General features: G+C 45.5%; 1 protein-coding gene across 2 annotated transcripts in view; it reads left to right on the top strand.

Annotated features, from left to right (window-relative positions):
* The window catches only part of acvr2aa (activin A receptor type 2Aa), a 35,162-nt gene that overhangs the window by 5,719 nt on the left and 6,721 nt on the right, over window positions 1-22,722 (top strand). The window contains exons 2-10 of one of the 2 annotated variants that reach the window (XM_060040699.1): window positions 5,229-5,442; window positions 9,361-9,473; window positions 12,534-12,688; window positions 15,638-15,661; window positions 17,992-18,135; window positions 19,236-19,379; window positions 20,222-20,367; window positions 20,476-20,590; window positions 21,409-21,547. In XM_060040699.1, the coding sequence (XP_059896682.1) occupies window positions 5,229-5,442; window positions 9,361-9,473; window positions 12,534-12,688; window positions 15,638-15,661; window positions 17,992-18,135; window positions 19,236-19,379; window positions 20,222-20,367; window positions 20,476-20,590; window positions 21,409-21,547 (1,194 nt within the window). The remainder of the gene's footprint in view (window positions 1-5,228; window positions 5,443-9,360; window positions 9,474-12,533; window positions 12,689-15,637; window positions 15,662-17,991; window positions 18,136-19,235; window positions 19,380-20,221; window positions 20,368-20,475; window positions 20,591-21,408; window positions 21,548-22,722) is intronic. The other variant, XM_060040700.1, reaches the window with a different exon arrangement.

Below are 22,722 nucleotides of genomic sequence, written 5' to 3'. Positions count from 1 at the left end.
ATACTTTTGTTTTGATACTTGTGTTCACTGGGTCAAGTCAGAATGCAGGATACACGATACGTTTGTTTTTCCCTAGGTTTATTTCAGAATACATGGCCAGGCACCACATGCAAATATTGTGTAACCAAAACTAGCCCAGATCGTCCGACATCTACCCTGGATGCACATCAGGGCTCTCATTTGCATATGTAGTAATTTGCTCAGAGGAAATACTTTACATCCAGCAAATAAGTTATTAAGGTGAATACCAATAGGTAAACATTGCACATGATTGTCTACCTTTGACTGGTTTGTTTGTACTTGACTAAATTAATGGACACGTTGTGTTGCAATCGGTTTACCAACAACCTATAGACTTTGAGTTTGATCCCATGTGTTTGTTCATCATGGTTATAATAAACATTGACGATACTTAACCCCTGGTTTCAGGCTTAGCCGTCTGACCCATGTTTACAATGCAGGGGGCTAGAATAGGCATTCATCCATCTGGAAAGAGCATGTATTAGCAAATGAATGTGTTCTTATTTTGTTCTTATTTAACTTGAGAGGCTTGGTTGGTAATCCGCAGAAATCTCTCAAACTCTTTCTTCTGCATAGCGTTCAACCCACAACTCTTACCCTGTACCCCTGCCCCGAGGTCCTGTGCACACTTGTCACTGTTTCAAAAACGCCACCGCCAGGGTTTTTGACGGATCACTTGATGATGGCCCAGGGACATTTAATACCTGACGAGCAAGAATTTGATACAGGGTTTTTTGCGGCTATATGCTGGGCGCTCTGTAAACAAATGCTGGATATATTTAAGCCCTCTGTCCCCGCGTCCTTCGCGGTCAGTGCCTGTTTCATCCTATGGAGTTTGCATTGCATTTGGGGGAAAGTGTCAGCTCCCACTCCCTCTCTTCAAAGCTCCTCCCTCTCTCGCCTAATCTCTCCATCGCTCACTGACGCCGGGCCAGATAATGAGGAGGACTCTTCAAGATGCCTGCTGAGCTGGTTGTGATGGGGTGAGGGAGTTGGACGTAAGCTTTTCCTAAACTGTGCCACAAGGAAAAGTCAAGACATGGAATAATTCTTTCTCTTAATATCCTAATGGGTCAGAGATGGTCGACTGAATAGAGGAGACTAGATATGTTCTGAATGTGATGGATGTCAGTCTGTTCTTAAAGACTGATGTATAATGTTCTGGCTGAATGTTTTTTTTTTTAGCTCATGAAATGAGTAATAATAATTATCAACATTGATTATCTTCTGAAGAATGATACATTTTCCTGCACATGCCAATTCATTATCATTCCTTGTGTTTGGAGTCAACGCCTGCAATAGAATTTAAACAATTAAGGTTTTTTGTTTTTTATGCACACCGATTTTTCTCCTCTTGGCAGCAATTTGTCTTTGACTGTTTAGTTTTTTTGTTGGTGACTGCCTGCTACTGCTGAATAGATCCCAGCGAGTGCACTCCCTCAGTGTTTTCATTTAGACCCTGGACAATCCCACTCACCCCAGCAGTCAATAATCAGCAATGACTTCTGAATGAGGAGGCCGGGGTGGGGGCTCCCCGCTTTCTGGGATTTTGTTAAGCGTCTGGGTCAATTTGTCCGATTCAATTTGCTGGCCTAGATCTGTAATCACGGCGCAGAGACCTCAAGCGTTCGATGTGCATCTTCTCCTGCCCTCTTCCCACTCCCATCTCCCAGGCCTGGATGTGACAGTAATTCCAGCAAATTCCGTGTAATCCTAATAATGGTGACTTGTTGTCTTCTGGAACTAATCCACCCGCATTAATCCCCCACCAAGGGCCAATTAGTAAATTAATTCCTCCCAAAAATAAATATATTAATTTTTTTTTGTTATTCTGTGCAACAGCACAGTGTTTTTTATCTCTTATTTTTCTTCTCTTTCATTGAGATACTGTTATGTCTTCATTGTTGGCCGTTCGTGTTCACGCAGCGCTTAAAATGAATGAAGAGGTTTGTATTGGCCGGGCTCCATGAGTGACTGCTGATGTATCCTCGTTCCAGTCCACGCCGCATGACACTCGAGTGCTATTACAATGAAGCTTCCATTAGACTTCACTTCCTTTCGTCCACGAGGATGTGTTTATCCCCCCCACCCCCCCCCCCCCTCATTAGGACCAACTTCTCTAGCTAACCCTTGCATATGAACTTACTGTATGATCAAACTAAAACCAGTACAAGCAAAGCAATGCCCGGTTGTAATCTATGCCACCTCGTAAATCTCAAGTGGAGAGACTCATGTAGTTACCTAGTATTTTGGCTTTAACAACCGGCAGTAAATGGCATAATCCGGATCTGGGATTCAAATTGCGAGGAAATGTTGCCTGTTTCTTCTCACGGAAAGTCTTGGTCGTTAACGGAGATGCAAACCGCTCAACCAACCGCCTCTCACTCGACCTGCGTGGCGAGTCAGTCACCCTGTTGCAGGCCCGAGGCTCTCGGTGTTCCAAGTTTAGCTGACACATCCAGTCATCCATTATTGATTGCTTGCATAAATGTCACCGTGCATACCTCCTTCACTGTCTAGAGAGTTGGAGGAGGCAGGTATGTAGTCAGTAGTAACCTTTTTTTTTCTTTTTCTTCTAATCATAATCCAACTGGCGCCTTTTGTTACTAACCATGGCCAGGTTACTTTATGCCACACCACTCTTTGTGGTGTGGCAATTAATTTGATTTCAATTATTTTTTGAACACCAGCTCAAAGGCTGTGAAGCAAAAGGGCCTTTTTTGGTTGAGGCAACAAAGCAATTCAAACACGCACGTGTGCAGGTATTGCGTTTCTACGTACCTTCTTTACTTTGGCACGTTCCATGCTTTTTCTTTCACGCAGGCAGAAGTGTGACTGCCTCTATCGAAACCCCACCCTCGGCTCCACATCCTTAGGCCTTGAGTGAGCAGTTTTTTCGGTTTCGGAGAACCACTTGAGGTTTTCACTGGGGTTAACCACAAAACACCCAGATTCCATTGTTGTTGTTTCAAAACCCTACGTTTGCCCGCAGGCAAGGTTTCACAAAATTTGTATTCAAAATTCCTCTTCTGGCATTTGGATTATCTTAAAATCCGAGGATCAGCCTGTTCTAAAGAATTTAGCTTTGTGTTTATTTTTGTTCTCCTTAGGGTATGAGCCGCGGCTCTCTATTGGCTCCGTAGCTGCAGTGTAGGTGAGCGAGGCATTGTGATGTGGATCCCATGGACGCAGCTCACTGAGGAAGTTGGGTTTTAACCTACGCCAACAGAAGTCAATGTTTTTTTTATTTTTTTGGTTCCCCGTAGCCAATTCCTTTGTTGTAAACACTTTGTGGCTTTGTTCAAATCCTAAAACATCACTACCTGATATTTTCTTTTTTTTCACAGCAGTAATAACAGCAGTGTATTCTGTTTTTTACTGCCATCTGAATTGTTAATGGAACAGGCAGGGAAATGGGTTGCACTGCAGTACAGCACAGCAGCACACAGCGAAAGACGCTCAATCCCCTCTCCCAAGCAGCCTGGGTTATGCTAGACAAGAGATTCTGCATTCCCAGTGTGCTATCCCATTACCCTCCTATCTGGGTCCATCACATCCAAGAGCCAGTAAATCATAGCACAAGTAGTCAGAGGGATTATTTTCCTTTTGTTGCGCAGCCCAAAGGAGCATTGAAATGCCCACGAAAGCAATGGGATGCTTAAAGGTCAAATAAAAAGTACTTGTAATTAAAAATAAAAACATGTTGGGTATCTTGAGTTTGGTTTATATTAAACAAGTCCTTACTGGGGGACACTGCTGCATCCTGTATGGAAACCTACTTCCTATAGAGTGGCGCATGTAAGATGTAAATGTGTCAAAGCTGGCGTACCCTGATGGAGACCCCCCCCCCCCCCCCCCCCGCCATGAAGTGACTTTCCCTCTAGAGGCTCTGTTCAGCCATGGTTAATTACAGGGCCCCAGTCAGGCCCCTTCGCTGGAGTCTGAGGAGGACAGCTGTCTGAGTAGATGATCAGTCTGGGGGCACCCTGCGGCGGCTGCAGCACGCCCGGCGCGCCACGATGATCGCTGGCGCGCTACGGGCAAATGTGTCCAACGGGCTTCGGGTTAGGCTGCGGTAATCGTCCGCTTTTTTATTTTTTTTTCAAATGCTGCGTTTTTAAGTCGCCAACAACCGTTCTCAATTGCATAGGCCTAGCCTTTTTGTATTTTCGCAGTTAACCGAGGACGGATGATGATCTTATTTTATTTATCAGGCTCCCCGAGGTAGGAATAAGTGTTTGGCTGCAAGGACGAGAACGCTTTCATCGGAACCCATAATTTTTTTGAGTTATCGGCCAAAATACAGCATGCTTCATGTATTCAAACAAATAAGTTTACTGGCGTGCATCAGTAAAGATGGTAATTTTATGACAACCGATATTAACACATCTAAGTAAGTTATGTGTGTGCAAATTTGCAAACGAACTCCCTAAGTGCTGCAATTAAAACTTTGTGATTAAAACTGAGTGTTAAATTACATTTTTATGGCTATTGCTCTATCGTTCCAAGAAAATAGAGGCCATTGTAAATTACTTTGGACTTTGGCTTTGGGTAAAGCTTTTTATAAAAGCACAACGACGGATTAGAAACATTAGTTTAACGAGGCCTAGCAAAATCATGTCGTTTTTCATATATAGGCTATTTGTAAAATAAAGTGTATATTGTAGCACTTAAAGAGTTGCTTTGCTTACTCTTTCTCTCCTTTTTTGGTTAAATATTTTGTTAAATGCACTGGAAGTCACTTTGGAAAATAGCATCTGCTAAATAAATGTAATGGTATCGAATTGAATCAAGGCAATTAACAGCTTACACATGTCTTTCAAGGGTTATTTTCATTAAAAGATAAGTACACAGGTTGTATTTTATCCCTTAAACGTCCAAAATAACTAATGTGTATTTCATCCATTTGTAAGCTTATAACAAAGAATTGCAACATTAATGGTAGTGCCAGTTAAATTGATTAGTTACAAATTCTACTGCGATCCAGTCTGTAATTGAACCCAGGCATCGTTGCTTATGGCTGTTCTAATCTTCCATTACAAACCACAGAAGTACAATTCAAGACTTTTGGCCGCATTTTCATTGGCCTACCGAAGTTGACCTGCGCTTGCATCATCTGATATGCCGATCTGCTTATAATGAGGCTCCAATATTCTGCAGGCAACTGTCATTTTCATTTCAAAATGTCTCCAACCCCACCTGCTCAGGCGCCATCCTGGGACGCTCCGAGACCCAGGAGTGCGTCCACTACGACTACAAACCGTCGGCGGCCGAAAGCCGGGTCAACCGCAGCGGGGTCGAACCATGCGCTGGCGAGAAGGACAAGAGGCTACACTGCTTCGCCACCTGGAAGAACGTGACGGGCACGGTGGAGGTGTTCCGTCAGGGCTGCTGGCTGGATGACGTCAACTGCTACGACAGGTAACCCTCGACCTCCACCACCCTCCCCTCCCTTTCCTTCTCGTCGCATAACATATCCTGTATGTCAGGAGTTTGTGGAGAAATGTTGTGTTCGGAGCAGGGCTTGTGCAGTACTGTCCCGTGCACTGTTTATTCAAGTAGCTGTTGTGCGCTGTGATGCTCGTGGCGCCTGTTTGATGGTCTTGTGTTGATCATGTGCGGGATTCAAAGACCATGTGTTCAGTGGCCCACTGTTTTCGTGAATGAGTTGTTTTCCAGCGTGGATAGGCTCAATAGTTGTTTTTACTAGTGCTTACCGATTAATTGTATTCACGTCATCGCTATATGAATATACTCATTTATCGCAGCTGAAAAGACTGCCTGAACTGGGATAAATACTATATTTGTTTAAAATTTACCATTTAAGTTGGGGTGTTGCACAGTAAATATTTTAAATATGCACACATAAATAGTTAATATCTATAATTTGAATAACAATGTTAATGTATTTTTTTATATTTATTTACATGTAACTAACCATTTTTTTAGGTTATGCAATTTCTCTCACAATACACAATCAATCATACGTGGGGGTCCCCACCCTCCTTCTCTCACACCCCCAAGCAAAAATAAGAACACAGAACAGACCAGTGTATGAATGCGGAACATTTCAGCTATCATTATGGGGTTTTAGATATCCCCATTCCCTGGAACAACTGTCAAGGTCTAGAAATTCCAGGAAAGGTGTCCATGTTTTTTCAAATGTTCTCCGTGAACCTTTCAGGGAGAATCTAATCTTCTCTGGGTTGATAAAATGTAATACGTCCTTGATCCAGTGTGGGTAGGTGGCTATACGTGTTACCATTTTTAAGAAGAATGAGGCGTCTGATTTAATATTTGCCCACTGATAATGTTTGTTTGGTTGCCATTTTAATCAGTCAGCAGGCATACTTGCCGAGGCTAACAGCAAATGTTTGTTTTTGTATTGATGGATTTAAATCTTATATTAAACACTTTTTTCAATGTTTTTATAAAGTCCAGTGTTCTTTTAAAAATAAAGTTGACCTTATTAACATTGTAATGATATGATCACGTAATAAATAGATGAGAACTGTGCCGCTTTCAATATCTGTTGATTTATCGTAAATCATAACGACTTTGCAACATTCAACGCTGTTGCATAAAACATGATTTCCTCATATCGCGCCGCCCTAGTTTGTGCTACAGATATGCTGCAGCCTGCCGTCATCGGGAAATTACATACATTTTTGCACTTGTTAATTTCTGAGAAACGCACTAAAAGCAACTAGCCCCAGGCACTGCATAACAACCAGGGAACATTATAACAGAGGAGGTGTCAGAGAATAGCTAAACAGGTTTGCTCACAACAACCTGATGACATATTACTTTGTCAGGAGTTTCTCAACGCCTGGTACACAACGCAAGTTAAAGCACGACTGAGCATTCATCTTTTTTTGCATTTGGTCCCTTTGCCAGTCATTGATGGTAGTTAGATTGTACAAAGTACTGTGTAAAAAGAATAATTGGTAAGGTATCATTTTGAATTGCCACCATTCATCAACAAAGATAGAATTTCGGTAAAAGTCACACAGTCGACTTAACCTGGTTAGCTCTCCAACCAAGTCAAGTTGGGGCTAAATGTGATTCCGTGTTTCACAGCAAACTTTCCCTGGAGAAATGTTTCCATATAATAAATCACCCAACTGTTACCGTCTTCCTGTCTCTCGCCCAGAGCCATGAGCGTTTTCACTGATGTTTAGGACTATTAAAATTCTCAGAAGCGCTGTGGATAGAAACCAGCAGATGTTCCAAGCTGTCTGGCAGACTGAAGCCTGAATTATATCAATGTGAATGGACAGAAAATGTAAGCAAATGGGTTTGAAACAAGGGAGTTCAAAGATATGTTTTGGGAAAAGGTTTTGAAATCAAACGTGCATCGTCCCTACTGTGTTTTGTCTGTCTGACATTCTATGGTATCAGATATGGTCAAATTTTATGTTTAGATTTCTTGAAAGTCTTCCATATCATTGTCTGAGTCTCACAGTTTGGTGGATGAGGAACATTGTTTCACATTGCTTTTAACTGCAGCTTAATAGATACTCTATTATATCATAAAATAGTTAAATAGCTATTTATTCGGTTTTTAAATGTTGTGTCCAGATCCCAATTGTGGCCATTTTGGAGAATTAAAAACATCCTAACCTCTAGTTATCATATCAGCATATAGGGTCACAGTTTCTTGTTCAAATATCGACCAACGGCAGATAAACACTGAAAATGTTTTTGATGGTTGTCCCTTTGTGGGCCGAATGACCTGCAAGCCAGTTAACATGACCTAGTCCATTGTTGGGGCAGTTTCACAGAGAGCTTATGAAAATCCCTCCCTCTCAACACTGGTGTGTTTCCACTCAACAACCAACAGCTGCCGAGCATGGAAAGGCACTTTTAGTCACAACAATTCAGACTGTTGCGTATGGGAAAGAAAAGGTGACGCGTATGGGAAAGAAAATGGTTTGAAACTATTTGAATTTCAGCGTTCTCAACCCACGTCTGATATTAAGATGGGGGGCGGGAGAGTGACATGATGGAAGTTTGATACTTGATCAAAGGTTTTCATTTCATAGGTCCTTTCTTTTTTTTTTACTTGCGTGTCGGACCGATTATTATTTTTTGGGGTGATTGACGTAGGCTTTTCAGGAGTTGTGCTGAAGGTGTTGAGTGCACGGGGTACTGTGAGCCGCTGCCAACGGCAGACGTCATCCGGACACCGCCTTGACTTGTTCCAAACACTCAGAACTTTTTAATAAAAAGGCTGACATTCACACTCTCCACTCCAGTGAGGTTTTTTCTCTTTAGAAAAAAACAAAAAAAAAAAACACCCACACTTAAACGGAGAAAAGGACAACTTTGCCATTGACACCCGGTGTTACGGCTCAACAACGCGTCAACCCACCCGATTGTTGCCGCACTTGAGGCCCTCTCCATGTGGTGTAAACATGTTTTGCCTTGGAGTGCACCGCCCTCCCCTTCCTCCCCTTCTCGCCCCACCACCACCCTTTCCCAAACCTGATGTTATCTCGCCGTGGCTTAACGTCCAACGGGGCTGCCAGCAAACATTTCTCGCTTGGCGTGACAGAGCGAGAGGGAGGTGGGGAGGCCCTGGCTGAGCTCTGGTTACCTGGAGGCTCTTGTCATAGCATGCCACTGAACCCGTTTACCTCCCACCTGCAGTAACTGGATCGATTTGTTTTCCTTTTCTTTTATTCCATCCCGTGTGTGTGGCATGTTGACAGGTTATTTTTTACCCTGCATAACTCCATGGGTTGTGCGGGGGGGGGGGTTACTGACCAAGATGGCCTACCTGGTGCATTTCTGTTGCAAGCTGTGAATCAATAGGCCACATTTCTAATGGTAGGTCAAAGTAAGTTTATGCATCCCCAGTAATGCGGGTAGAAACTCAGCGTTCTTGTTTAAAACCAGGTGTTAAACCATTACTTTCCAGTCAAGGAAACTGCAGTGAAAGCTAGCTATACTTCCTTACGATGACTGGTGAATATAACTGCAGTGAAAGCTAGCTATACTTCCTTACGATGACTGGTGAATATAACTGCAGTGAAAGCTAGCTATACTTCCTTACGATGACTGGTGAATATGCGTAAAGGAACAGTAGTGACCCTAACGTGCTCAGTGTTTGTTGGTTTTTTCCCTAACTCGTATAAAACGGATTTCAATAGCTCAAATAAATCCTGCTTCATGTGTGCATTCGTTAAATATACGGTATGCCCTTTGGTTATACTTAACATTTTTTTGCAGTGCATCTAAAAAAGGCCAGATGGCTCATTGTGGATCATGAAGCCAGAGTCCTGTGAACATCCTGTGACACACCCTGTATCTCTCCCCCACCCTCCACTTTTACAGGAACGAGTGTGTGGAGAAGAAAGACGATCCAGAGGTGTTTTTCTGCTGCTGTGAAGGCAGTATGTGCAACAAAAAGTTCTCCTACAACCCAGACACGCACCCCCAAATACAAAGTAAGTTTGTGTTTGTTTGTGTGAGTGTGAGCGCGTGTGTCTCCACCTGTGCTATATTTGCTAAATGTCAAAGAATGGACTCTAAAGGTACGAACACACCAAACGCGTACCCGCGTAAGATTTACGAGCGTAACGCAGCTAAAATGTTGCTTGACCATTTTGTGTCAAAAATGGTCCTACGTACGCAGCTACGCGCCTGTGGCTGCGCTGGATTTAGGAGTCAGAGGAAGGAAACCCAAACGCCGCCGTGTTTGGGTGCATGATAGAGCTTGGGTTAGATTAAATAATCTCAGATATAAATAACAATAATCGGGTTAAATAACTTCACATGGTGTGTCTGGTGTGTTTCCAGCATTCGTAGTGTTGATCAGCAGAGATATAGTCCGCCAAGACGTTGAGGTTGCTTAGCAACCAGAGACTCTGTCCATGCAAGTGAACGGAGCGTTCCCTCTTCGTCATAACTATCAAACCAAACATCCTTCACATTCACCGAGCGAACATTATGAAAGTGAAATGCACATTTCTCGCTAAAAATGTTTACATAAACGCATTTAATGGCGTAACTATGTTACAATTTCCACCCAGAATAAAGAAAGATGTCGGCCGTATGCTTCTGTGCAAGCGTCACTACTCTCTGCCAGTGACGTCGGGTCAAACTCAACGCTGATTGGGCAACGCGGCTAATCGTCATGCGTATGAGCATAAAAAGTTAAATTTTTTGAACTCCTCGCGTACGAGCGTATATGTACGCAGCTCATACGCCGCTAACGCCGGTAAAATGTTGCTTTAGCGCATGTAACGCATGTACGCAGCTCATACGCGCGTAAACCAATGGTTCCCTATGGAAAAATTGCCGATTTTATACGCGTCTATACGCGGGGTACGCGTTTGGTGTGTTCGTACCTTTAGTTGTCATCTTGCTTTTCAGCAGGATGACTGGCAAACAACATTACATGAAACACCTCTGCTTCTTTAGATTCTTGCTAAGCCACAGCAGCTGCTGTCCCCCACTCATTGTTAAATATAACACAATAACTATCTGAAGGCTGTGATCGTCTGATTTCAAAAATATCCGTAGCATCCAACCGGAGGAGCATATACAAAACCGTCTCGTTGTTTGCAGCCCAGGTGATGATTTTAGAACCACTATATAATTAGCCTACGGGCTCACAGAACAACCAGCTGAACTTTCTTTGGGGCTACCTATGCCTGGTATCCCCCCTATCTTGACGAATGACCGCATCTTATACGTCTCCTTTATGTGGCTTGTTATAAGGACTGATGTTGAATGTCAGGTGTTCGATTCTGATTTCTTCAACCCCTTCCCTGCTGAACAAGCCTCATTCCCAGATCCATGGCTTGTATGTCACTCACCTTGACCTGTATTGTTAGTTCATTTATTTTTAGACAAACCCCCAGTGACACAAATCTCAAAGATGACAGACTGGTTGAAAGAAAAATTGCGAACGAACCTGTTGGTCTCACCATCCGTGTGTGTGTGTGTGTGTGTGTTTGTGCGTGCTCCCATAATAGGGGAAAGCGCTGACACTAGGTTGTTTTAAATAGGAAAGAAAAGCTGTGTCGGTTGGACAGGCAGTTTGTTCAGCCAGCTCCCTATCTCCCTACTCCGTTGGTGTCGTCCGCCCAGTTATGCAACCATTCGTGTATTTTAGGAAGCCACTAACTAGATGTGGAATGTCCCGGATATTTGGAACGGAGATAATATGGGCGTAGGGTGGGTACAAATTAAAAAAACAAACCCTTCTGAACCTCAATGCCCTCATGAGCACAGACCCAGCATGTACGTGTAGCGAACAAGTAAGCTCAGGCCGCATGGGACACACACACACACACACACACACACACACACACACACACACACACACACACACACACACACACACACACACAGGGCCACTGCTTTTTTTTTAACCTAGCAACAGTGTCCTATCTGTGGCCCACCTTACAAGTGTTACCGATGAGAGCGAGAGTTGGAGCGTCGAAGACGGAGGGGAGGTTTAGAGCGAGAGAGCACGACCTGCTGACCAGGGATGTCACAGCGGTGGGGTGGCGTGTGCCGTGCGGTGGTGAGCCTTAATGCCCATCGGTCAAGGGGAGGACAGGGTGGCGTTTGCCAGAACGCATCACGCACGCAGGGGGCCAGGCTAACGCTGTTTCTGCTGCTGCCGCCGCCGCCGCTGCGTTCCAAGAGCTCAGCGTCTCTTATCCCGCTCGCCGCTCAAACTGAGCACTGGCTGCTCGGAGCTGCAGGGAGGGAGGGAGGGAGGGTTAATAGATTTAGGTTTGATGGGGGGGGGGGGGGGTATGGGGGTGGGTTGAGCTGCAGCGCCATGTAACGGCACCCCGGGGGGCTGCACGCATGCAGAGGCAATACAGCAAAGCTAGTGCAGTTGAGGTCATTTCTCTCTCTCTCTCTCTCTCACTCTCACTCTCACTCTCTCTCTCCATCCCTCCCTCCCTCCCTCTCTCTGCTTGCTCACTCTCGTATGTATCCGTACACAAGTTCCGGATCCCGCTGTTGTCAGATGGGATTGGTGGTGATGGGGAAAGGGAGGGTCCGGAGACAGCGTATGCTTAGCCTCTTATCAGCAAAACGCTGGTGACCTTAAATGCGCTAGTTTCTGCAAAGTATATCCATGAGGAATTTGTTTACATAGTTTTTGTATGTGATGGGTTTAGCCACGATTTTATGACAGGGTTTGGAATTAAGTAGATGATGTGTTATATATATTGTTTGTTGGCCAATATCCGCAACTTTAATTCACTCAACTTCTGATGATGACAGTAAAGATGGAAGGCTTACATTCCTGGCAGGGGTATCGCCGATTATATCAGATCAGAAATCCCCCGTCATTTTCCAACGCCTTGCGATTTCTTTCCCAGTGCTATCCCAGGTCAATGTTGTTGCTTTCGTTGACCTTTGTTCTCCTCTCTCTCTCTCTCTCTCTCTCTCTCTCTCTCTCTCTCTCTCTCTCTCTCTCTCTCTCTCTCTCTCTCTCTCTCTCTCTCCATCTCTCTGTCTCTTCATCTCGCCACCAGCTACTTCCAACCCAGTGACCCAGAAGCCCCCGGTGTTGACCACGCTCATGTACTCGCTGGTGCCCATCATGGGCATCACGGCCATCGTGCTCTTCTCCTTCTGGATGTACCGCCACCACAAGCTGGCCTACCCACCTGTCCTGGTGCCCACCCAGGTATGAAAACATCCGGCGAGATCTGACCAGTGTACATGTGGGGGTGGCTGCTGTTGTTGTGGTTGTTGTTCCTGCCTTGTATACTGCCAACTATTGCATGTGTTGATATGAACAGGTATTAAGCCTTTTTATTCTTAGATTGTGTACTTTTAATATAGGCTGCGCCCTCGTCCCTTGTTTTTGACATCCCCTCTTTGTATTTTTAAGAAATGTTTGACAAACCTATGAGAAAGAGCTACTGGCTGACGCTGTCACAGAGCAGAGCACACATGTTGGATGTTCTGTGTAGAACTTCTGCCCAACGGACTGTCAGACCCTTGACAGACGAGACTTGCTTTTAAACTCTGCACCATATCTCCATGACAGCCTGGGCTACCAGGGCTCAAGTCCTCTGTCGGGTTGGACAGGTGAATGACAGCCCACACATAGGTGAAGGTCCAGTCGAAGAGGACTTTAAACACCATCCCTTGCGATGTGATATGATCCGTAATTTATGCAAGGGGGGCTGGTGCTCAAGTCAATTTACTTTGAGTCGGATAGTATCATGGTTACCTTTTAAAAAATGTATGTCTGTTAGACTAACAATAGGTTATGTTGTTTTGTTGTGTTCTAGACCAAAGTTCTGCCATTATAACTGATAATTGCAGCCAATAATAATGTAGTTTTCTCTAGCAGCACAATTCTTCTTTTCCCTAAAACCAACGTGTTCTTGATAAATGCTTGCGCTAAAGCGCTACAGAAGGTTGCACTGTGGAAGAATGTAAGGTCTATTTGTGGAGCGGGGATGGGAGGAGCACTTTGTGCATTGCATTGTGCATCACAATGAAGAATTTCGTGGTCCACTTCTGGAATATGAAGAACACCAGATGGCTAGAATAGTCATTGTGGATTTCAACCAGCTGCTTCAGATGAAAAAGTTGTGAAACTTAACTTGACGAATAGCAACCTTGTACTGTGTCTGTTTCCCATCACCGTCACATAAACAATGCTTGTCATTTGCGCAGAATCATCTTCTATGAATGTGTTGCCTGAGAGTGTGTAATTTTCAGCAGTACCATGTTTCTTCATGATTAGCACCCATCAGGAATATGTGAGCATTCAAAAGGAAACAGAACCCCATGACTTCCTGGCTATGCTGCATTTGGTAAATGATCAATATAACAATAATTGAAAAGTTGTTCCCCAACAATAAAATAAACGATAAAAACGTAATGCATAATTGATCATTCTTAACAACATCATGCAGCATTTGTTAGACCCGCTTATGGAAGAAAAGGGGATCAATCGAAGAAGGCAACATTGTTGGTATTGAAAAGAATAAAACTGTTATTATTCATTATCATTGGCCCAGAAGTTCCACACCTCTAGTCTGCAGCCTAAAGCAGGAGGATCGATGGGGCTCCCCAGGCGGACCCATGCTGCCGCAACTAAGGGGTTTAATCTGCTGCCTCTTGTCCAAACGCAACCATAGTCTCTCAGTCCTTAGCTGCTCATGAGTCCCTATGATCCCCCTCCTCTACCTGCTCCCAAACCAGACATTTAGAGCCAATCAACCCTATGTCTAAGTGGAACATGAACGCTTTCACAGCTCGGCCATTAATGGATGCGTGGTGCATTTACGCCGCTACTGCATGGGGGTGGGGGGGGGGGGGGGTGCAAGCACTGCTTGTCATTATAATTGCGGGAGGTGGTCATTTACAAAGCCTTTCTCCATACATCAGTTTCCTGGTAATCAGGAGTCCTTGGTGTGTGTGTGTGTGTGTGTGTGTGTGTGTGTGTGTGTGTGTGTGTGTGTGTGTGTGTGTGTGTGTGTGTGTGTGTGTGTGTGTGTGTGTGTGTGTGTTTCCCGCCCACTCATCCGCCACAGCACATAACACTGAGTGCAGGCAAAACGTTGAAAAGTGGGGTAGGGGCAGCTAAATAATGCATGTTCCCTCCCTGCTTGCGCTCTTCCTCGCTCTCTCTCTCCGGTCTCTGGTTTGCACCCGTCCCCCACATTGACAGTATTGGAAAAAAAGCACATCGTTTGCAGGGCGGCTTGTGTTCTCAGGCCTTATATCAATAGCAAATCATGCATTTTCAAACGAACAGTCCCCCTTTTTGCGACACAGTGGCCTTCGCCCCGCTTGCTGACTTTGCAAGCAGCATGATTCAGACGCTTATTGGAGTCCTGCCACGTTTGCCTGCTGGACCGTCTCGACATGTGTTTGAGCAGAAAAACAACCCAATTCGACCCTCATTGACAACACACTCATGCTACTGGGATTAACATCGTCATGGCCACATTGGACATGGAATTCGCTTGTGGGCTGGCGAGGGGGTGGGGTGTGATTGACGACAGACCCTCCGCTCTCCGGTCAACGTGGAGCCAGACCGCCGTTAGGCCGGGGCCTCACCCAGCCTCAGAACTCCATTCCCAGAGTGCAATGTGATCCGAGATGGAGGGAAGAGCTTCTTCATTATTCATCAGCCTCCTACAGGCTCCTTCTGAGTAAGCAGGGCCGTTAAGGCCCATAAAGAGTCAAATCAAAAGCACCAAGATTGCGATGTGTGATTGACCCTTATGAGAATTGTTACACATTACTTTCCCTCCCTTATGATGTCAGCCAAGCAGCTTCGACGAAGCGTGTGTGTGTGTGTGTGTGTGTGTGTGTGTGTGTGTGTGTGTGTGTGTGTGTGTGTGTGTGTGTGTGTGTGTGTGTGTGTGTGTGTGTGTGTGTGTGTGTGTGTGTGTGTGTGTGTGTGTGTAATCCCACGTTGCACATCGCCCACAATGTGGTCTCCACGGAGGCAGAGCCATCGATAGATTCACCAGCTAAGCCTTGCAGGTCTACGTGCGTACGTGCTCGTGTGTGGGTCATTTGGTTGCCATTCATTTTTCTGCCTTCTTTTCAAGACTCTCATGCAGTCAACTGTGTTGTTTCCTATGCCCTCTTTTTCCTCGACCAGCACGCCTTTCATATTATGATCGAGGTAAGACATCAAGTCTGATTCAAGCTGCTTCATGAAATCCACAAGAGATATTTAATTTTGGATAAGTGATAATGGATGACTAAATAGCAACTTCACCCTTGGATTTCTTTGTTCAGTTAATATTTACCCCCCTCACCGCCACTGATTTATCGTTTTGCATCTTCCTTTTTTGGTCAGTAATATCCCCCCGAGCCTGCAAGCTTTTAGTCCTGTTTGTTTGATGAAGTCACAATGTTCCTGTTTAGATGTATTTTGTGCACTGCACTTATTATTTTGCTATGCACCCAGACCTAGTATGGTTGTTGATTGTCGTGTACGGGTGGCCGCTTTGTGTCCTGGGAGGGAGGGAGGGAGGGTGCGATTGTCGTTCAACCAATGGATGACTCACAAACCAGAAATGCCTGGAAGCGCATGCAGTGAATGATTGAAATGTATTCTGTTGCATTTATTTTCATTGAATGCAAATGCAGCCTCAAAAATGCTAATTGCTGGGAGTGCTTTATACACATTGGGCCCTCTCCTCCAGTCCTCTCTCTCTCTCTCTGACCACTACTATGTTTATCTCACTCCGTTAGGCCTGATAGTGCTCTCACTCCTATCTGAGAGCCTAAGGTCAAGTGGTGATCCATTTGGTTCAACAGCCATTGGGGATGGTCAACTGCTCTCAAATGCCTGTAAACAAAGAGTATTGATTCGTTTTTTTTTCCCATTACTTCACCTTATGAAGGCAGAAAAGGTAATACATTTGAATTCCTTTTACTTTCATCCAAGGTGAAAAAAGGACTGTAAAAAAGGGGCTCTCTGTCTCTCTTATTTATATATCGATATATATATCTATACATGCATACATATATACATACGCCTACCTGCTTTCATCGCCCGCGTCACGCTTATTATTTATTCTATGACTCACTCCCCCAACAATAACAGCAGCAACGGTGCTACACAGAGTTGATGACGCCTACGAGCTATGTATGCATGGGGGGGGGGGGAGAGAGGGCGAGGGAGGGGCAGAACAAACAGCATATATGTTACACGCAGAGCCTGGTGTCCTACTTAATCACAGCCGCTGACGGTTCAATAACAAGCCTCCTCTGACCTAGAAAATGTGGACCCAATGTAAAAAAGTGAAAAACAAAAAACGCTGAAGTGTCCTTGTGGTCCTTCAAGGCCGATTTATTGTTGCCGTGGACGCGGTGTTGCTCGGTGGGCCCCCCCGAAAAAAAGGCTTAACATCGGCTCACTCACAGTGGGGGCCCCTAGCGATGGGGCCCACACACACACACACAGCACAGAGACTCTGGAGAGGAGGCTCTGTGCTGACCAAGGCCTGTGTGATTGTGGAAGGTCATGGTAGGTGCCCAGCGGTCACATAAAAAAAGGGGGGGGTGGGGGGGGGATGCACGCGACCGCCGAAGGGCCTGGCTCAGCGTTCGGACAGGAAGCTGCTGCACCACAACCCCCCCCCCTCTCGATTTCTCTCAGACTCTGTCTCTCAATTACCCTCTCCATAAACCCTGAAAGGCCAGGGCCTTATCAGCTTGCTTTCGGCAGCTCTGTCATCCTGCCTTTGAGGTCCTCTTCCTTCATTTTTAAACGAGTCAAAGGTCTCCGTTTTATTACGCCAGGGCTATTGGGTGCCTTGCTAGACGAGTCTCGCTATACATGCGGAGCCCATGGAAAGTTTAGCGGGACTTTGGACTAGTGGGCAGGCGCCCACTCTTGATCTATGGACCGGATCAGATCGTCCATATTCCAACAGAGCCCCCCCCCCCCCTACAAAGCATCTACCGAATAGTTCAACAAAGACGGGAGGGAGTACAGCAGCTGTGTCACTGCAGTCCCCTCCAACATCTCTCCCCCCCCCCCCCCCCCCCCCTTCTCCCGCTCACAATCACACACACTCTCTCCCGCCTCAACCCCCTCGCTGGTTGAAAACTAGGTCACTCCCTTCCTCCATCCATTCATCTCTCGATCCACTGCTCGATCCCACTATCCTTCCTCCATCCACTCAGTTGTCCAGAGACTGAGGTTGGTGATTGAGTTTAACCAGCTCAGTTCTTAGTCGGCTTCCCTAAGCCTCTTCAGTCGAAGCCACATAGCGGCTGCTTGCAGCTGCAGACTCTCCCCCACAAACACTCAGTTTCTCTCTCTGACTTTAGGCCTGCAGCCTCCGGGCTTCACGTAAAGCCGCCTCGGCAGCCTTTTTGACACCTCACACCTCCAGTTAGCTTTGCTAGCTAGAATGCCATTGGCTACTTGTATGCAAAATGCAACCTATCCGGTTTTGGTAACGGTGTTCCATGATGTGTGTTTGCCTCTTTCCCCAGGACCCGGGCCCCATGCCCCCCTCTCCCATCCTGGGGCAGAAGCCGCTGCAGCTGCTGGAGATCAAAGCCAGGGGGCGCTTCGGCTGTGTGTGGAAGGCCCAGCTGCTGAACGAGCACGTGGCCGTCAAAATATTCCCCATTCAGGTGTGTGTGTGTGTGTGTGTGTGTGTGTGCTTGTGCGTGCGTGCGTGCGTGCGTGCGTGCGTGCGGCGGGGGTAGATGGAAAACGCAGAGGGCATCAGCCTTAAAGCTCCAAGCCTTAATCCCTTCCCAGGTTGACCTGGGCCCCTTAGCTCAGGCCGATCACCACCCACTAAGCCGCTGGTGGCCTGGATTGACCACCATGCGAGGGCACGCGCTGACATGGCCCAATGTGGCTGTGCTGTGTCAACCCAGCGGAGGAATTGTGGGCCAGTCTTTCCCCTCCTCACCAGGGTGGTGTTTTTGTTTTTGTCAACGTCACTGTAAGGCTTTGACGAGTCGAGTCACGCAAATGATGGTATCTTCCTCCCCAAAGCTATATTCGAATGGGACACTGTTATCTGTGCTGCCGCACTGGAGTCAACCATTCAGTCGATTGGTACTAAGATGTCTCATGTTGGCCCATAACAAGAAAATAACAGAAGCAGTATTCCTTTTGCTCCCAATCTTTGACTTTAGGTTGACCACTAAATTGTCAAAGAGTGCCAGTGACCCCTTTATACACAGTTATTACGGGTCATGGCCGGTGAAAATACAGTGGAAAGAAAAGTCAGTTATTTTGCTGATGCTCTCAGTGGGTTTATTTAGCAAACAGAACTTAAAAGAAAGCAAAGAATGCAAAACGGGATGGAAAGCACAAAGCCACATAAAAAAATAAATAAAGCTATTATATGTATTGTTTTTAAATTTTTTGATAATCTAGTCTATTTCAAGAATAATTCGCTCATGCTGAATGCATTATACTATGGACTTGCGTATGAATGGTATGATATTGAAAAACAGCCAGTGTGGTTGTTGCTGTTGTTATGACAATCTAAACTGAAAACTACTGTTTGGATTGCAAATAAACAGGAGAAATATGAAATACATTCTTGGGTATAATATATACTGAATGATGGCCCAATCTTTGCTTGAGATATGCAGGGACCTAAAAAGACCGGTATCATAATACTCATAGCGGTCCCATAAAATATGAATGTATTTTACTGTTTTAAATCATTCATGCTCTCTCTCTCTCTCTCTCTCTCTCTTTGGGTCCCCAGGACAAGCAGTCCTGGCAGAACGAGTACGAGATCTACACACTCAGCGGCATGAGACACGAGAACCTCCTCCATTTCCTCGGCGCCGAGAAGAGAGGCACCAACATGGACATCGAGCTGTGGCTCATCACCGCCTACCACGAGAAGGTAGCGCTCCCTCTGCTGGTCACACCGCGGCGCTGCAGCGCAAACAAACAACAGAAAAACAGTGTTCGTCCATTGGTCTGGGTTACATTGCACCCATTCCGTGAATGGTTTGTTCAAGTGTAATCTATCACGAAACAAGTGGTGGGACAGCCTAGCTGTGCAGTTAATCATCCTCCAATCTTCTTTGATTTGTACATTGCAAGCAGGATCGACGGGACTAACACCCAAGTCGTAGATAGATAGATAGATAGATAGATAGATAGATAGATATTCATTTTGATGTACATCCTTTGGAAACGTTGGTGCATGGGGATCATACTTGATGAGGATTCTGCTTAGCGTTTGCAAGTTCAAACCGTTTATAAGTTGGCTTTCTACCATCATTTGAATAATCATTTAATGTGCCTGTAGCTATGTGAACTTAATGCCAAGATAGAGCTGGATGGATGTCACACGCCTTGAATTGTTACTGAAAGACTAGATGAGCTCAGCCAAGGCCATACTCAATCAGTTCCACAGGCCTTGAATGCCAGATTGTGTCAGCGATTTGAAATGCAGCGTTCATTTGCTGCTTCTTTAGTGCTAGTAAGCATACCTCACAATTATGGACTTGTTTGAGTGTCTTTCTAGATGCCCAAGACGGAGTGCTATATTTTGTGCAGGAAAAGAACATCTTCATCAGTGCCAAGCGACACACTAGTGCAGTTTCACAGCAAGCTAGCTTCGGCAGTATAAAGGCCAACCTTGTGCGTGACCTTCTGAAAGGTCACGCATCGTCTTGGCTCTGCACAATATTGCTCTTCAGTAACCGAGGGCATGTGTATTGTCCCCTTTGGCTTCAGGGCTCTCTGACGGACTACCTGAAGGCCAACGTGGTGTCGTGGACCGAGCTGTGTCACATAGCCCAGACCCTGGCTCGCGGCCTGGCATACCTTCACGAGGACATCCCCGGGCTAAAGGACGGACACAAACCCGCCATAGCCCACAGGTAGCTAATATTTATATCAAAACAGGGCTACATCACTCAACCCACCACACCTTAAACTATACTTTATAGTTTTTCGTTTTTCTTGACTGTGCCTGCGTTTCTTTACAGGGACATCAAAAGTAAGAACATCCTGTTGAAGTCCAACCTGAGCGCCTGTGTGGCTGACTTTGGCCTGGCCCTGAGGTTTGAGTCGGGCAAGTCTGTCAGCGACACGCATGGACAGGTGAGCTGGCTGGCCCCCAGTCTGCGCCCCCCATTCTGAGGGACAAGCGCTGCAATGTGAATAAGGGGAGGTGGAAAGTGACCTTGTCAGCATAGCTAATGGATTCACATTCTGCCTTTTGTAATAGTATCTCAAACTTGGGGAAATATAATTTAAAGCAAATATCGTTTTTTTTCATGCAGTGGTGACGTCACGGCTACAATTCCATACGTTATCTGGACGCTTCTTATCACGTCGTTAATTAGACGCATGGTAAAAGTCGTTTGTCGTCACAGGGTTTTGCTCATGACAGCAGGTGACCTTTGTTTTACCAGCTAACTAGGTGATAATGTGGATGTGTGTGTGGGGTTGTAAAATTCTTATCGCTATAGCTCACTGATTGATTATGCAATCATGCTTAGCAGCACACTGTGTCAGTGGGACACAAAACTAACTTTGGCCGTCATCGGTATCCTAGCCTCAAACTGCATTGACGTTACAGTGTCCACTAGCATTTATTATGTTAAATTACTTATGGATGTGGTATAATCATTATACCTCATCCTCTTACAGTGACAATATATTAGAGGAAACGCAAGCTGCTAGCTATGCTAGTATTTTAGTGTGTCTATAAAATACTACTTGCGTGCCGTACCAATGGACTATTACTTTGGTCAAGTTATTGAGCCAATTAGTATGTACACCTGGCTAAAATGCTAGGGGGCATCGGTGTCAACAAAACACACGGCACGTATTTAAAAAAAAAAAGACCAAAAGGTTCTGCATCTTGAGAAGCTTCCGGCTGTTAACAGGCGACGTCACTCGGCGTTTGATTGCAGGTGGGCACCAGGAGGTATATGGCCCCCGAGGTGCTGGAAGGGGCCATCAACATCCAGCGCGACGCCTTCCTCAGGATAGACATGTACGCCCTGGGCCTGGTCCTCTGGGAGCTGGCCGCGCGCTGCAAGGCCGCCGACGGTGAGCACTGCCGCCGAGCACGCTCAGGGAATAGTGGTTCCCTTCATGTCCTGTTCATTTCATTCTGTCCTCCGCTACTTTATCATTATTAGTCGACTGTTGTGGGTTGCTGGGGCGCTTTACTTCCCCCCCCCCCCCCCCTTGAGGATGAGGAAAGTACCTATCTAATGTCACAGAGAGGCTTCTGCACAAAGAGAGAACTTCCGAGGTGTTACGACCAATTAAATAAACGGAGAAATGGCAGTATCTACAACAACGGTGTATTGTGTTGTGTGTTTTCAATGTAACATCTGCACGGTACACGTTGACTTCAACGCGCCTCAAGCAGGTGCTGCTGTGACCCTGGGCCAGCCGGGTCACGACCTCGTCCTGCCCGGGTCGCCAGGTCACCAGGCCATCCCGATTGATCCTGCTCCGTCTGCCCGCTATAGAATAGTATTGAGCAGGGAATTTTGTGCCTGAAGCACATCGTACTAGACAAACATATATACACACACACACACACACACACACACACACACACACACACACACACACACACACACACACACACACACACACACACACACACACACACACACACACACACACACACGTCCAATCACTGTATTTTTCCATAACTTCATCCTGATATGAGCTCTATCCGGGAAAGCCCCTCCCCCAATTGTAAAGACATTTTAAGTCATGCGAGACACCCCTGCAAGATCTGAGTCAACTTTTAGTCAATGAAAAACATTGTTGGCAAAACTAAAAACAATTCCAACCCCTAAAAAAAATAAGAAACATAATAATAGTTACCAATAATGACAATAGTTATGCATTTCAGAACTGCACATGCACAGCAAAAGTGATATTTTTCACGTGATGTGATCTTCACAAACTATGTTTCAATCATCCAAGTTGTGTTTGATCGCGTAAAACCACCATAAATGGATAATCCAGTGTCTGGCCACCATTTTGCAATTTTGTTGCCTACAATCAATGTACAGTAGTGTTTCAGAGGAATTAGGTCAATTGTCTTCAATCAGAACACACGTTCTTCTTCGCCATCTGGTGGACGTATGGTGAAATTGAGATTGTTTTGCAATTGTTGTCACACAATTGTATTCGCCCTGACCTTTCAATAGAGGGATTGAGTCTCAAAATTGTACATTGGGTTTTCAAGATATTTACCC

This window comes from Gadus macrocephalus, chromosome 20 (assembly GCF_031168955.1).
Source record: "Gadus macrocephalus chromosome 20, ASM3116895v1".
In the NCBI taxonomy this organism is placed as follows: domain Eukaryota; kingdom Metazoa; phylum Chordata; class Actinopteri; order Gadiformes; family Gadidae; genus Gadus; species Gadus macrocephalus.
The sequence above is the reverse complement of the archived record's forward strand: the minus strand, read 5'-3'. Positions and strand labels throughout refer to the sequence as shown.